Source organism: Equus quagga, chromosome 2 (genome assembly GCF_021613505.1).
Source record: "Equus quagga isolate Etosha38 chromosome 2, UCLA_HA_Equagga_1.0, whole genome shotgun sequence".
Lineage (NCBI taxonomy): Eukaryota > Metazoa > Chordata > Mammalia > Perissodactyla > Equidae > Equus > Equus quagga.
In genome coordinates, this window is record NC_060268.1 from 157,566,595 (window position 1) to 157,581,844 (window position 15,250).

Genomic DNA, 15,250 nt, shown 5'->3' on the forward strand with positions numbered 1-15,250 from the left:
AGAGGTGGAGAGAAATCGGGACTTGGCATTTTCTCCCCTCTCTCTCCTAATTTGAGGGAGGCCGCCAGCCCTCCCCTAAGAAAAAAAAAAAAAAAACTGAAAAAAGAGAGAGAGAGAACGCTGCAGGACCTTCGAGCGAGCGCGTCCGGACCCCCGGCCGCCGCCGCCACCGCGGCCGCCTCCAGGAGCCCAAGATGGCTGGGCGCTGAGGGAGGCAGCCCGGCCCGGCTGGCTCGGCCTGGCCCCGCCGCCGCAGGCTGGCTCCGACCGCAGCCCCGAGCCTTCCAGGCCGGAGCAGAGGCCGAGAAGAAAAGAAAGTAGGGGGGAGGGAGGCCGGGGTGGCGAAGGGGGAGGGCCGGGGCGGGGGGAGGGGAGGGCCGGGAGCCGAGCCTCCTGTTCATTAGCAGTTGAGAAAAATTCCTTTCTAGTTTGATCAATCCTTGTTTTCCTCGGCAGAGCCGAGGCGCCCGCCCAGCGCGGAGACGGAGAGCGGGGTCTCTCTGCGGCGGGGGCGCCGGGCGCCGGGCCTCGGGGGAGCGCAGAAGTAGCGACGAGGGGGTCAGGCCGGAGCAGCGCCGGGGCTTCTCCTCCCTCCCTTTCTGGTTGGCTTTTTTTTTTTCCACTTCTCTCCCTCCCCCTTCCGTTTCTATTTGTGAAGGGAGGAGGAAGGCAGAGGCGGGCTGGTGTCTCTGGCCGGGGACTGGAATTTCATCTGAATGACTGCCCCTGCGCGCACGCAGCGCCCCGGAGTCGGCCCGCCTGCGCCCCGCAGCCCGCACTCGCAGACGGCGGCTCAGCCGGGGGGCGCCCGCGCCACGGCCCGGGGACCGCCGGGTCGCCTCGCCCGCCGGGTCCGGATTTAGCAACCCTCGGCGCGACCGCACTCGCTTCCCCGGCTCTCGGACCCCGGACCAGGCGAGGGAGGCGCGGCGCCGGCGAGCCGGGAGGGAGCCACCATTGCCTCCGCCGTCGCTAGAGGAAGTGTGCGGCTCCCGGGCTCTGTCCGCCGTGGGGCGCGCCCCAATGTCAGCCGCGGGGCCAAGCGCAGGCCGCGGGCCGCCGTTGCCCTAGCCGCGCCGACGGGGAGGCGGCCTCTTATATGGAATTTGGACCCCGGCGCTCCCCTCCAGGGCTGGTGCCCCGGCCGCGGCCCTGGCGCAGTCCGCCGCCTCCCGCTAGGCGCTCGGGAGGAGGAGGAGACGCAGCCGGCTGCGCGCGCGGCGTGAGGACCGAGGCTCCCTCCTCTGGGGGGCGGGCGCGCGGAAGGCGCTGGTGACTGAGCGACTGTCGGGGCCGCCTGGGGCCGAGGCTCGGGGTTCCGTGGACCTGCAGCTGCACCGGACGGACCCTAGGGTTAGGGAGTTGGGGAGGCCTGCCCGGGCCCCCTGCCCGCAGCCGCCATGGCGGAGAATTGGAAGAACTGCTTCGAGGAGGAGCTCATCTGCCCCATCTGCCTGCATGTCTTCGTGGAGCCGGTGCAATTGCCGTGCAAACATAACTTCTGCCGGGGCTGCATTGGCGAGGCGTGGGCCAAGGACAGCGGCCTGGTGCGCTGCCCGGAGTGCAACCAGGCCTATAACCAGAAGCCGGGCCTGGAGAAGAACCTGAAGCTCACCAACATCGTGGAGAAGTTCAACGCCCTGCACGTGGAGAAGCCGCCGGCGGCGCTGCACTGCGTGTTCTGCCGCCGCGGCCCCCCGCTGCCCGCGCAGAAGGTCTGCCTGCGCTGCGAGGCGCCCTGCTGCCAGTCCCACGTGCAGACGCACCTGCAGCAGCCCTCCACCGCCCGCGGGCACCTCCTGGTGGAGGCGGACGACGTGCGGGCCTGGAGCTGCCCGCAGCACAACGCCTACCGCCTCTACCACTGCGAGGCCGAGCAGGTGGCCGTGTGCCAGTACTGCTGCTACTACAGCGGTGCGCATCAGGGACACTCGGTGTGCGACGTGGAGATCCGGCGGAATGAGATCCGGGCAAGTACCCTACACACACACACTCACTTCCTACTCTCTGGGGACCACCCATCCGGACAGGCTGACACTTGTGACATCAGGCCAGAGGCCCCCCCTTCCAAACTCTAGTACTCTAAAAGTTTGGGGGCAAGGTCCTGGGAATAAGGGTCCTCCATCGCTGCTTGATACATTCCTGCACCTGTGCTCATAGGGTCCATCTTGTGAGTCATTTATAGAATTGAGGTGTGGGGCTGACAGAGGTAGAGTTTGGGTGTTGCTTTTCTGTTTGGCGCACAGCTCCCTCTCCCAGACTTGTTTCTGTAGGCCCTGCGCAAAGTCACCAAGGCAATGACCCAGGTCCTGCTTCTCCAGCTGCTGTTTATGTAATGACTGTCCTGGTGCCGCTGCTGTGGCTGACATGATCCATGATGCTGGCATACCAATGAGGAAGTAAACAAAAGCAGCCATGTTAGTTTCAAGCCCTATTGGAAACACATTGGGGGGTGGAGGGGAGCTTCCGGAGGGAGAGCAGAACTCCCAGTATCTAGATCTGGACAGGGCCTGGACAGCCAGCGGTGTCACCGGACAGTGTCTCAGCCATTCGGATTATTCCCGATAGCCCACTCTCCATGTGTGAGAATCGCTGCCCTCTCTGTACTGTGTGTTGCTTGCATCTGCATGAACAAACCTTAAAGTATGTGTCTTCATCACCCTGAGCCCTTTTCTCCCAGCCCAGCCCTCTATCACAGCCCTCCCACATTTGGGGAGGGGAAGTGGAAGACGGAAAAAGAATCCTGTGGGTTAAGGTTGAGCCGCCTTGCAATCTGGTTTCAGGCAGCTGGCTCCCCTGGGCTGCCGGCTGGGTGATTACGGAACCGCATCCCCTCCCATTGTATACACCCTGCAGCAGTGGCCAATGTCAAAACCGCCTTCCCCCTCAGGCCTCTGGGCCTGGCTTTGGAGCTGGACTGAGGCAATACTTCCGTCCCCTTTGGTGGAGGGGGGGCTCCTCCTAGGTCCCTCCCTGGTCCCCTGGCTTTCAGGGTTGAGTCATACCAGAAGGAAGGGCTTGGCCTGAGACTGTCTGAGCCAGTCTCAGAAGCCCCAGCTTGGAGCCTGGGTGTGATATCATGGGGGTGAGGCCAGGCTTTGGTAGGACTGGGAGTGTTTATGGGTGGGGGCCCCTGGAGGCTAGTCGAGGCCAGTGGGGAGTTGGGGTATGAGGAAGCTCTGAGCAGGGAATGGTTGTAGATGGGGGTTGTTTCCTGTGGGGAGGGGGGGACCAGTCAGAATGAGTCACTGTTTAGCAATTAAAAAACCTACACATACAACTAACAAAAGGCAGGAGGGGCACCATAGGCTGAGGGCAGGGATAACAAATAAAATTTGCTGTATAATTAGTTTCCAATCGGATGGGCTAGCTCTGGGTTTTTGTGCCAGGACAGGGCCTCTGGTTCCTTAAAGGAAGTGTGGGGGATGGAGAGAGAAGCCGGTTCCCCACCCCTGCCCCCTGCCCCCCAGGATTGGAAAAGGCAGAGGCCTGGGGGAAGCAGATGAGCCCCTGTCGTCCTCCACCCCCCACTCAGGGCAGGCAGAGCCCAGACTTTCTCCAGTATTGGGAAGCTGCTGCTATTAATAAAGATGGAAGGGCTGGGGGAGGAGGCTGGGAAAAGTGCAGAGGCAGGAGAAAGGAGGGCTGTCCAGTTCTCTGTCCTGGGATTGGCAGTGGGAAGTCAGGAGGGGAAAGATGGAGATGTGGCTGAAAGGAAGAGAGGAGGGGGCCCGCACCCTCGAGTTTGCTCTTAGTCGTGTCTGAGTGCTAGCCATGTCTTTCGTTTGGGTGGGGGAGAAAACATAATTGTACCTGGCTGGATAGGAGGAGGGTATCTTTAGATGTGTATCTGTGTTTGTGAGTGTCTTTGATACTGTCTGCTTTGCCCTCAAGTGCACCTGTCTCCTGGCTGTGTAGTTGGGGGATGGGGGGTGGCTCATGCATAGTAGTAGGTCTACTCATGCAGAGTAGACCCTCGGGTTCCCACCAGCAGGTCCCTGATCCCCTGCTCATGGAAGGAACTGGATGGAAGCAGGCGCTGAACTTTGTCAGCAGCTCTGTGCGTGCATGCGTCTGTGTGTGTGTGTGTGTGTGTGTGTTCATGTTTGTTCCTATTCCCGGTGTGGGCAGGCTCAGAAGTAGTGGGTTGCATCAGGGCCAGATGTGCAATTCTGTGCGCTCAGCATCTGTGTCCCACAGCCTGAGTCTCATCCCCCTGCATGCTCTCCTACCCCAGGCCCTCTGAATTCTCTCTGGTGCCCTAGGGCAGTGGAGTTGGAAACCCTTCAATAGCCCAGGGCCATTCGGTGTGAGTTGGACTTACTAAATGTGGAGGAAGAGGGGCCCCACCTCCGGGGAGGGGGCAAGCCATGGGGAACCTGCATGGAGGAACCCATTGCGCTCTCCATCCTCTCTGGGGCAGCCAGAAGGAGGGGCCTTTTCCTGGGCCTCTTTTCCCTTGCTGGAGAGAGTCTGTCTTAAAGAGTGCTGGTGCTGCAGATGAGGGCAACAGCATTCTCCTGGATATAGGAGCAGATGCATGGAGACCTGGCACATGCCTCAAAATATAGCTCTGCTTCTTGTGCTTCCTCTTCTGTCCTCCCAGGGGAGGGGCAGGGGCTGCTGAAATGCCCCATTGGCTAGAACTGGGAAACCCTGATCAGCCTCTCCTTTGTGATCCCCCACGTGCATACTCACAAGCACCCACATGTGCTTGGGCCTTGGCCTAAAGCAGGGGCCCAGCAGGAGGGCAAGCAGGGCAGCCTGGGGGACTTGCAGGGGGTGTCAGAGTCAGGCCTGCAAAGTCTGTTGCCCTGCTCTTCCCTTTGGAAGTCAGTGTCTAGGCCACGTTGCTCTGAGGCCTGGATGCTCTCTGGGACATACCTAGACCCCAAATATTTTCTCCCTTAGGGCTTGGCCTAAGGGGCCAAAATTGGGACATCCAGGTGGGCTCAGGCCCAGCAGCCCTAGGTGATCAAACATCCTTCCAGCCCTCAGGTTTAGGGGTTCATTTGAGCAATGGGGGACTGCTATGAGCTGGGAGCACCACTGTCTCATGACCTCCCTCAGCACGGAAAGAAGACCCAACATAAGGCCTAGTTAAGTGTATGAGGGGCTATGCGGAGAGAGTGTGTGCGCGCGCAGGCCGTAGTTGTGCCTCTGTGCCATTCCTAGGCCAGATCAAGGCTGCCAAGGTTGCCACGACCCTTTTCCTTGCATTCTCGAAGCTTTAAAGTTGAGAAGAGATGTTATTTGGGGAGGGGATCCGACCGCCCTGGCCAGTTTGGGGGTTGCAGCTGCTGGGGTGCAGGGGTGAAGTTACCCTGCTCACAGTGCCCCTGGCTGGGAGGGTTGTGCTGGGACCCTGGAGGAGATCCTAGGTCTCTGCCCCATGTGTCTTCCTCAGGTAGGCTGTGGGAGTGAGGGCTGCCCTGGTCCAGCTCTCTCAGGACTCAGGTGACACAAGGCAGACCCCACTGCTCTGCCACTCCCCCAGCCCATACTCCTGAGGTCTTAGATGGGGTGGGCGCTGGGATGGGGAGGCTGTATATAAGTTAGGTCTGAGGGTCATGAAGCTGCCCCTTTCTTGACCATCCTGAGTCCACACAGGCCTCCTGGCTTGGCTTTCCTCCCTGGGCCCTAGGCAGAGAGGAGCCTCAGGCAGAGACCCAGCCCCTGCCGACCCCATGATCCTGCTGACACAGCCGGGCGCCCGTCTTGCACGCCCTATTGATCGCTCTGCCTCCTGCAGCTCTGGGTAGCTATGCAGCCATGTCTGCCTGCAGGTGTGTGTGTAACCAGCACTTCTGGTTGTGTATCTCACATGTGACTAATTTTTTGTATCTCACATATCTCTGAGAAGGTAGAATGTGAGTGATGGACTGAATTATGTAGTTGTCTTGTGTGTGGCTGCCGCATCAGGAAGACTTGTGTGTGTGTTTGTGAGAGAGAAGAGGGCGTCTGTGTGCCCTGCTTGCTGTACACCTGCAAGTTGAAGTTGAGCGTGCATGCGGGACTGTCAGCGTGACGGTGCTCGTGTGTGACTGCCTGCTTAGGCGGTGGGTGGTTGGTGGTTGTGAGTTTTGTGCAACTTTCTCACCTGGTGGGGGTGTTGGGGAGGGGAAGGGAAGAGGGGACTCACTTTAGGGTGAGCTTGTTGCCTGTGGCGACTGTTGGAGGCAGAAGCTGGATGGCTCTCAGGGTGCTGTGTCGGGGGCAGTCTGGATGGGCATAGGAAGAAGGTGAGCCTGGCTTGGGCCCCTGCCCTGGATTGAACAGGCAGGCCTGGCTGGCCTCATCCCTGGCTCTGGGAAAGCCTTCCTTCCCGGCTGGCCTGGCATTCAAACCCAGACAAAGGGGGGCTTTCTCTCTCGCCTCTTTGTTCTTCTGCCCCAGAGCGCTGCTCTCTGCGTGGCAAAAGCTAATTCCACTCTGCAGCTGGGAAACCCTCTCTGGGGTCTGCTGGGGCTGCCTCCGAGGTGCTGCCTTTCTCCTTGCTCCGGTTCCTGCCCTGTGGCCTCTTCTCTCTGGGTCTGTGGTTGCCTCAGCCCAGGGGTCCTAACGGTGGTCCAGGGTAGGGGCTGAGGCACAGTAAGGGGCATCTACGGCAGGTAGAAGCTGCTCTGAGACAAGGGGAGAGTGCTTGGCCCCAACAGATAAGAGGCTAATGTACTCCTGGGATGGGGGCTTTCGGGTGAGAGTGGGGGGTGGGTTTGGCAGCTGGGGAGGAGATTAGGACCTGGGAGCTCTGAGCAGGGGCTGCAGCCAGAGCTGGGGCTGGCATGAGAGTCATCTGGGCAGGGGTCTGAGCAGGAAGAGGTGCTCCAGCAGCCCAGCTCCCTCTTCCTGCCCCCACCACAGGCACTCCTGGGCACAACCCTGGCCTTGCTCAAAACCTCCGGCCTACCTCTGGTTCAGCCCCCGGAGCCCTGTTCTCTCCTGACCTTGATTCTCTTCAAGCTTGACTTGTGGGTTTTATTATTATTATTTATTAACTTTTATACAGCCTAGAGTCCCCATGGCCTCCCCCATCTGCCCAGTCCAGTCTGGCACCAAAAACGCCAGCTGGGCCTGGTCATTGAGGCTCCAAAGGGATGTGAGGCTTTCCCGGGGCAGGACTATAAGGGGCTTACAGTTGTCCCCTCTCCAGTTTGGGAGGGGCATAGAGGAGCAGCTCAAGGCAGAGTCTAGAACATTGGGCAACAGGTATGAGGAACAGGATGTTCTGGGGCCCTGGGGGGATGGGAATGAAGTGCCACCAAGTCTTCTTGATGCTTGTGCCCTCACAGGCCCAGGAGCAGACTATGGAAGGCCTTAGGTCCTAAGGGACAGGGACAGGGACATGAGTGAGCAGGTCCCACCTGGGCCAGAGGCCACTAAGTGGAGCTGGGCCTCACACTGTCCCTCCTCCTGCTGGAGGCCTGGTCCCCCAAGTGCTTCTAGTCTAGGCCTTGGTTCCCTGCTCCTGCACACTTGAGGTATGCCACAGTCCGGGTGACTCACGGTGCGCTGGGAGCAGTTTGTAAAGTCGTTCCTGTTGTCCACCCCCCACACATGCATTGAGAGCCCTTGCTCTGGATCAAGCTGGGAAATCTGGGCCCATCTCTCAGCTGTGGGTTTTTTCCCAGGTGGGAAAAGGGGCCTCGGCTCTCAGCAGTTCCCTGGGGGTTGGGATGGGAAGGAGGCTGCTGGTAGTGGGGTGGGGTCCAGGCCCTGCTTCCTCCGTTCCGCATCCTTCAGCTTCTCAGCAACCTAATTCAGCATTTAGTGGAATTGAGGCGAGGGGTAATGAAAGGGAAGCAAGTAGATATTTTCCTCCTTCCCCCCAGTTTCCCAGTGCCTGAGGTAGTGGTGGTCCCCTCAACCCCATGCTGCCCCCAGGTGTTGTCTGTGGTAGGATTAAGATCACCTGGCCCTGAGGGAGGGCTGGCCGGCCTCGGCCTCCTCCCAGCCCTCCCTGGTGGCAACCCCTGGCCAGTTTCCTCCCCAATCCTGCCCCTCCCCTCCACCTGCAGCAGACACAGGAACCTCATGGCCTCTGAGCTGGGGGAGGGGAAATGAAACCTAGCCACCTGCTAGGGAATGTGGACCCTGCCTTCACTAGGCCTGGACTGGGCTCCTGCCCCAGAGGGCTCTGGCAGACAGGGAACAAGACCTGGAACCATGAAGCTAAGGGAAGACACTGCAGGGTCCCAGGGTAGAAGCGCTGCCAGGAAAGGCTCTGAGAAAAGCCTAGAAGAAGAGGGAAAGGGCTGAGCTCCACCTCCAGGTCTGGACAGGAGGGGCCTCCCTTGACTCTTCCCTAAGGGGTCAGCCATGAACTCCCTGACGGGGTTTGGCGGGGGCGGGGGGGGCGCTCTCACTGGTCTAGAAGGTGGGAGTGGAACAGCCCCGTTCCTCTCCTCCAAGAGAAACTGAGCTGGGAACCTACCTGGGGCTGCCTCTTTCCTGCCCCTTCTCTGGACTCAGCCCCTAATCTGATACTGATAGGTTTGATCCTAAGAAGTAGTTGGGCAGGCAGACCACGGGACAAAGATCTGTAGGGGTGGGTGGGGCCTAGGCTTTCAGATATGCCGGGCCCTGGGAAGACAGGAGTGACCTGGAGTCTGAGATGCCTCTGGGGGGCCCCATTCTCCTGAGTGTGGGTACGAGGCACCCAGCAGGCAAAAATTTGAGGGCCAGGTGTTACAGAGGAGGTCAAAAGGCCTACTGTTCCTGGAGGGGAGTCTTGGCCACTTTGCCTGCACAGCAGGCCTCCCTCAATTGTCTGGGGCCTTCAGGAGCCCCAGCCCTCACCACACAGGGGGCTGGGTACAAGTATATGTGCGGCTGTATGCAACAGTGTGCATGAGGTGGTGTCAGGGCCCAGGTGGCGATGTGTGCTTGTGTGTGTGTGCAGTTGTATGCACGTATCCAGGTGATGCTGCAGGGTGCTACCTGCCCTCTTCACACAACTGTGGGTACTTCCCAGGCAGGGCGGAGGCATGCCTACCTCTATTCCTGCCCCCCGCCCCCCAAGCTGTGTTTCTTTACAGGCTCTGACTCTCAGGCTGGCAGCAGATCACTGTGCGTGTTGGGCTGGGGAGCGGGCCCGCTGGAAGGGCAAGGTGCTAGGGGTAGGACAGAGTCTCTTGGGCCTGGTTCTTAGAGGTCCTGTCCTGGGTCATTGAAAGGTCAAGTCGTTGGGGTGGGGGGTGCCCCATTTTCTTCAGCTTAGAATCTGAGAGCCTCACCCCCTACCTGCTTCTATCTCCAGGGTCCTGGTTTTTTGTTTCCAGGCTAGCCACCCACACAAAATGGGGTTGCTGCACTTTCTTGCTGGCCTTGGTTTTCCTATGTGTCAGATGGGTTGGGGGATGGAGAAAGGGATTGGTGACAGCTCGTCTTTGGGAAGCCTGCTGGGTGTGAATGGGAGTGGAGGTCATGAGGTCAAGCTTGAGGGTCACTCTGAGGCCCACAGAGATGAAGAAAAAGAACCACTCCTTGCTGAGTGGATGCTTACTGTGAGCTGGGCTCTGTGCGTCTGCTTCACAAACCTTAGTTTGTGTACAAAACCAACACGTTTATCCAGTAAACATGTTCTGTATCTATAGGGTGCTGGGAAGAGACAGCAGCAAAGCCCTATTTTCAAGAGGCTGTGAGTTTTCTAGGGATATCAGACCATGGTTTGTGAGACAGACTAGATCTTTCTGTGATGATGGTAATGTTTTGTATCTGTAGTGTCCAATACATTAGCCACCAGCTGCATGCAGCTGGTGAGCATGTAAACTGAGGCTAGTGCATCTGAAAAACTGATGTTTAATTTAACTTTTTTTTTTTTTTAAAGATTTTATTTTTTCCTTTTTCTCCCCAAAGACCCCCAGTACATAGTTGTATATTCTTTGTTGTGGGTCCTTCTAGTTGTAGCATGTGGGACGCTGCCTCGGCGTGGTTCGATGAGCAGTGCCATGTCTGTGCCCAGGATTCGAACCAACAAAACACTGGGCCGCCTGCAGCGGAGCGCGCAGACCCAACCACTCGGCCACGGGGCCAGCCCCAAATTTAACTTATTTTTAATTAACTTTTTAAATAGCCACATGTGCCTAGTGGCTGTCGTATTGGACAGCACAGCTATAGAGGGAGGGCAGAATGTGACAGCCCCACTGCATGGCCAGGACAGGAAGGGACCCACACAAACTCCGAGCAGGGTCCATGGAAAGTTTCCCTGAGGAGAGGGGCCTTAAGTTGGGCCTTTTGACAAGGGGAGGGAGGAAGAACTGTGAGCTGCAGGGAAACAGCATGGTGCAGTGAGTTCATGTGTGCACAGCGTTGGGGACAGAATCCCAGCCCACCTGCTGGGAGAGTCGGGTTGTAAGAGAGCCTTCGTTGCTGTGCCAAAGTGTTTGGAAGGAGGGAGTCCTTGAGGGTTCTTGAGCAGGGGAGAGACCCTTTGAAGAGGTGTATCTGGCAAGGGAGGATGACAGGGTGGATGGAGCAGCCTGGATGGGCAGGGCTAGGAGGAGAGGGTTGTGGAGACAGGAGATTTGGGGCTGAGAAGAGCAGCTTGGTCCAGCACCTTGTAGTAGACTGGCCTCAGGTCTTAGGGAGAGCCAGAGTCTCCTTTCCACCTGGGTCCATATTAGGGCCTGAGGGAGCTAGCAAGAGGCTTAGCTCTCAGTGTCAAGAACAGGGAGGGGGTGGCTGGCACAATGCCCCTGAGTGTAAGGCAAGTATAGGGTGGGATGTCTGGACTGAGTCAGAGGGCCTGCGTGATCTTGGAAGGTTATTTGACCCTCTATACCTTAGAGTACTCATCCCTAAGATGGGGCTCCCTCGAGAGAGCTCTCATGACTTGGGTAAGAACAGACCCTACTGCCAGATCACCTAGGTTTGTATCCCAGCTCTGACACTAGCTGTGTGACTTTGGGCAAATTAGTTAACCTCTCTGGGTTCCTCTTCTCTGAAATGAGGTTAATAATATTTCCTATCTCATACCATTACTGGGATGATTAGATAAGTGTATACAGGAAAAGTGCTTAGAACAGAGGCTGGCCTGACCCTGCCCTCAGAAAGCTCATGGTTTAGATATGTGTAGGAAGCTATTCCAGGCTTTCTGTTCCTGGGAACAGGCTGGCCAGACAGCTGTCACCAGGCCCCCGGGATTGCATGGGGGCCAGAAGTGGTTGGGTGGCAGAAATTTTAGGTCATCTGGGTCAAAGGATCTGTAGGGTGAGTCTGTTCTATTGAGGGAAGGATGGTGCTCACCCATCCTTGGTAAGGGGTGGAGTTGCAGCCCCCTCTGATGCCCCCACCCCAACTGTCCCTGCAGAAGATGCTGATGAAGCAGCAGGACCGGCTGGAGGAGCGAGAGCAGGACATTGAGGACCAGCTATACAAACTTGAATCAGACAAGCGCCTGGTGGAGGTAGTCAAGCCCAAGCCCGTGGTATGGGGTGGGGGTGGCTTGGGTCAGGGCCTTGGGCTATTTACCTGGACTAGAATCTATTGTATGGTTGGCTCTGTGCCAGAATCCCTTGGTTGGTCATTCAGTGAACTGTCAGCGGATGACCCCCATGCATGCCAGGGGTTGCTGGCACAGAGCCCTATGCTATTGACGAGGAATTGGCAGGTCAGACCTAGCCCTCAGGAGCTCTGGGCAGCCTGGGGGTTGGGGGTCCCCAACTCCACCATCCAGGATGTGAGACAGACAGGAGTGGCAGCCAGAGATCCCCAGCGCTCACCTGCCCACCCACTCTTGCCCCCTGTGCCCACAGGAGAAGGTGAGCCAACTGAAGGAGGAAGTGCGGCTGCAGTACGAGAAACTGCACCAGCTGCTGGATGAGGACCTGCGGCAGACAGTGGAGGTCCTGGACAAGGCCCAGGCCAAGTTCTGCAGCGAGAACGCAGCGCAGGCGCTGCACCTCGGGGAGCGCATGCAGGAGGCCAAGAAGCTGCTGGGCTCCCTGCAGCTGCTCTTTGACAAGACAGAGGACATCAGCTTCATGAAGGTGGGCTGGGCCTGGGACCGGCTGGTGGGACCCAGGGGACATTCCTAAATTGAAGTCTGCAGTCCTTTGCTCCCCAACCAGCACCTCCACCAGTATGCTCAGGGCTTTGGAGCCAGCCTGCATGGATTCAAAACCCTCCCACCCTGCTGTTTGTAGCTTTGTGACCTTGGGCAAGTCATATATGTTCCCTCTGCCTTAGTTCCCTTCCCTATAAAATGGGGTTGATAATATAGATCTATTATCCTTCATGCACAATTCCAAATTCTAAAAATCTCTGAAAGCCAAAAGAAAAAAATTCTGGCAACTCATTTAACAGCAAAAATTGACCTGAACTAATGTTGGCAATTTATGGTCTGTCTTTATCTCGCTTGGTACGAATATTGAAACATTTTGCTGCAGAAACATTGATGTATTAGATTGGGGAAGAGAAGACATGTAATATATGGTACAGGCACCATATTTCCCTTCTAAAATCAAAAAAATTCCAAATTCCAAAACACATCTGGCCCCAAAGATCTCAGTTAAAGGGTTGAGTGCTTGCAGAACCTTCCTCCTGGGGTGGTTGCGGGGATGAAATGATGGATGTATAGAAAAAACTTACAGTGTTGTCTATCACATAGAAAGGGCTCAATAAATGTTAGCTATTTTTATTTTCTAACAATGGAGACCTCCCTCCCCTGCCCTCACACACTCTGCCCAGAATCAGAGGGTCAGCCGCGCCTGGGGTGAGAGAGGACGAGGCAGCTTCTGTCTTCCTCTTTTCCGGGCTGCCTTTCCCACTCACTAACCCTTTTCTCTTCCCCTAGAACACCAAGTCTGTGAAAATCCTAATGGACAGGTGAGCGGATGGCAGCCGGCCCTCAGGGGACACATCTGGGGGAGGGCCAGGAGGGCCAGGCACCGGCGGGGAGGTAGGGCGGGCTCACCGGTGATACCTCCTCACAGCAGATGCCCCGTCCACTGCCCCCAGGACCCAGACCTGCACGGGCAGCAGCCTTTCTCCCCCTAAGATCGGCCACCTGAACTCCAAGCTCTTCCTGAACGAGGTGGCCAAGAAGGAGAAGCAGCTGCGGAAGATGCTAGAAGGTGAGGGTGGGGTCCTCAATGGAAGGAAGGGAGCCCTTTGAGCAGGGTTAAATGCCAGAGCCTTCCCTCTGAGAGGCAGCGTGCCCTGGTCAGATGGACTTTTCTTCATATCCTGGCTTTGCCACTTCTAGCTATGGGACTACTTCCCTGAGCCTCAGTTTCTTCAGCTGTAAAATGGGAATAATGATAGTACCTACCTGCTAATGGAGTAGTGAGCGTGGACCAAGATGGTGCATGATGTAATGTGCTTGGTCTTATAGATGGAAAAGGTCCCCAGGGGAGAGGAGGCTTGGGTTGCTTGGGACGCATGGGAGCTTTGGCGACTTTTGCTCCAAACTCTCCACAGGCCCCTTCAGCACACCGGTGCCATTCCTGCAGAGCGTCCCCCTGTACCCTTGTGGCGTGAGCAGCTCTGGGGCGGAAAAGCGCAAGCACTCAACGGCCTTCCCTGAGGCCAGTTTCCTAGAGACGTCGTCGGGCCCTGTGGGCAGCCAGTATGGGGCAGCGGGCACAGCCAGCGGCGAGGGCCAGTCAGGGCAGCCCCTGGGGCCCTGCAGCTCCACGCAGCACTTGGTGGCCCTGCCGGGCGGCGCCCAACCAGTGCACTCAAGTCCTGTATTCCCCCCATCGCAGTATCCCAATGGCTCTGCCGCCCAGCAGCCCATGCTCCCCCAGTATGGCGGCCGCAAGATTCTCGTCTGTTCTGTGGACAACTGTTACTGTTCTTCCGTGGCCAACCATGGCGGCCACCAGCCCTATCCCCGCTCCGGCCACTTCCCCTGGACAGTACCCTCGCAGGAGTACTCACACCCACTCCCGCCCACACCCTCCGTCCCCCAGTCCCTTCCTGGCCTGGCGGTCAGAGACTGGCTCGATGCCTCCCAGCAGCCCGGCCACCAGGATTTCTACAGGGTGTATGGGCAGCCGTCCACCAAACACTACGTGACGAGCTAACGCCACGCGGGCAGTGGGGCGCTGGGGAATCTTCGTCCAGCCCCCAGGCTCGGGAATTATGCATCCAGAGACCTGCCCTTCCTGTCCTCCCTCCCTTCCTCCTTCATTCCCCCAAGTCTGTTCCTTTTGGATTTTGTTTTGTTTTGGGCTTTGTTTTTGATTTTTTTTTTTATTATGAATCTCCTGGACACGGAGGTGACAGTGGGAGCTGGCCTGGGCTGGGGCCGCAGGTGGCCCTGGAGTTGGGAAAGCGTCTACCTCAAGGCGCTGAGCTCTCTCTTTCTCTGTCTCTCCTTTTTTCTTCCACTCCTTCCCCTTCCCACCCCTGTGGCTGGAAGGAGCCTCAGCTTCCCCAAGCCTTGGCAGGAGGGTCCAACCCTCCTCCCCCAGCCCTGGGAGGAAGGACCGGTGCCCACTGGCCTGCAGCTCCTCTTGCTTTTCTTTTGGGCGGTTTGATCACTGACTGAGTAAGGGATGACCTGTAGATTGAGGGGCTTTTGTTTTTTGGCTTTTTTTAAATTTTTTTAAAACCAAGAATGATTTCTCCTGCTTCCTTCTTCTCACCATCCTCCCAGATGGAGTTCAAAGGCCACTTCTCAAGCAGCTTTTGGCACCTTCAGCCTCAGAGTGGAAACTTAAAGACAGGAACCCCATGTCCAGGAAAGGGGTAAAGGAACTTTGCCAATGATAGTGACCACAGCAAAAGTGAATAATAATAATATTAATAATAATAAAGAGAAATAATAAAATAAAAAACCATAGCACAGCCCTTGTGGAGGTCAGTGGGGGAGGAGGGGCTGCCCGGAGTTGGGTCCTTGCCTGGAGTTTGACACGGCAACTTCCTGTAGTGAGCACTTTGTATGAATTGTGGACTTCCTGTTCTCAAGGCGCAGGTATTTATTCTGTAATCTGTCTAGAGCACACACCGAAATCCAACCTTCTAATAAACATAATGGCGCAGTCCCACTCCCTGCCTCGCCTCTTACCCCCAACTCCCCCAGGCCTGGGGTCTGCAGGCATTGTTGGGGGGACACTCTAGGGACGGAAGCTCCTGCCTCTTTGCCTCACTTCTCCCCGGGTCTAGCTGTTCCAGGCCTGTGAATGTCAGTTCGTCAGGCACTAACTACATCTACTGTCGGCCTTGGGTTCATTTGACAAATATTTACTGAGGGCCTCCCAGGCCCGGCCCCCTGCTACACAGGCCCTGGCATCTCTTTGAGGTT

At 57.3% G+C, this 15,250-nt stretch overlaps 1 protein-coding gene across 1 annotated transcript; it reads left to right on the forward strand.

The window, feature by feature from the left end:
- The first annotated feature begins 390 nt into the window (after positions 1 to 390).
- TRIM8 (tripartite motif containing 8) lies at positions 391 to 14,994 on the forward strand. The gene is made up of 6 exons (XM_046654444.1): positions 391 to 1,970; positions 11,309 to 11,404; positions 11,754 to 11,987; positions 12,794 to 12,825; positions 12,958 to 13,073; positions 13,420 to 14,994. Exons 1-6 carry the CDS (start codon positions 1,401 to 1,403, stop codon positions 14,025 to 14,027), a joined length of 1,656 nt encoding a protein of 551 aa, XP_046510400.1. The 5' UTR covers positions 391 to 1,400; the 3' UTR covers positions 14,028 to 14,994.
- Positions 14,995 to 15,250: the final 256 nt, after the last annotated feature.

Excerpts from the sequence above, each read along its gene's own strand:
- TRIM8 (XM_046654444.1), top strand. The coding sequence starts at position 1,401 with ATGGCGGAGAATTGGAAGAACTGCTTCGAGGAGGAGCTCATCTGCCCC. Across the intron at positions 11,405-11,753 it reads CAGACAAGCGCCTGGTGGAG|GAGAAGGTGAGCCAACTGAA; the intron begins GTAGTCAAGCCC and ends CTGTGCCCACAG. Across the intron at positions 12,826-12,957 it reads GTGAAAATCCTAATGGACAG|GACCCAGACCTGCACGGGCA; the intron begins GTGAGCGGATGG and ends CACTGCCCCCAG.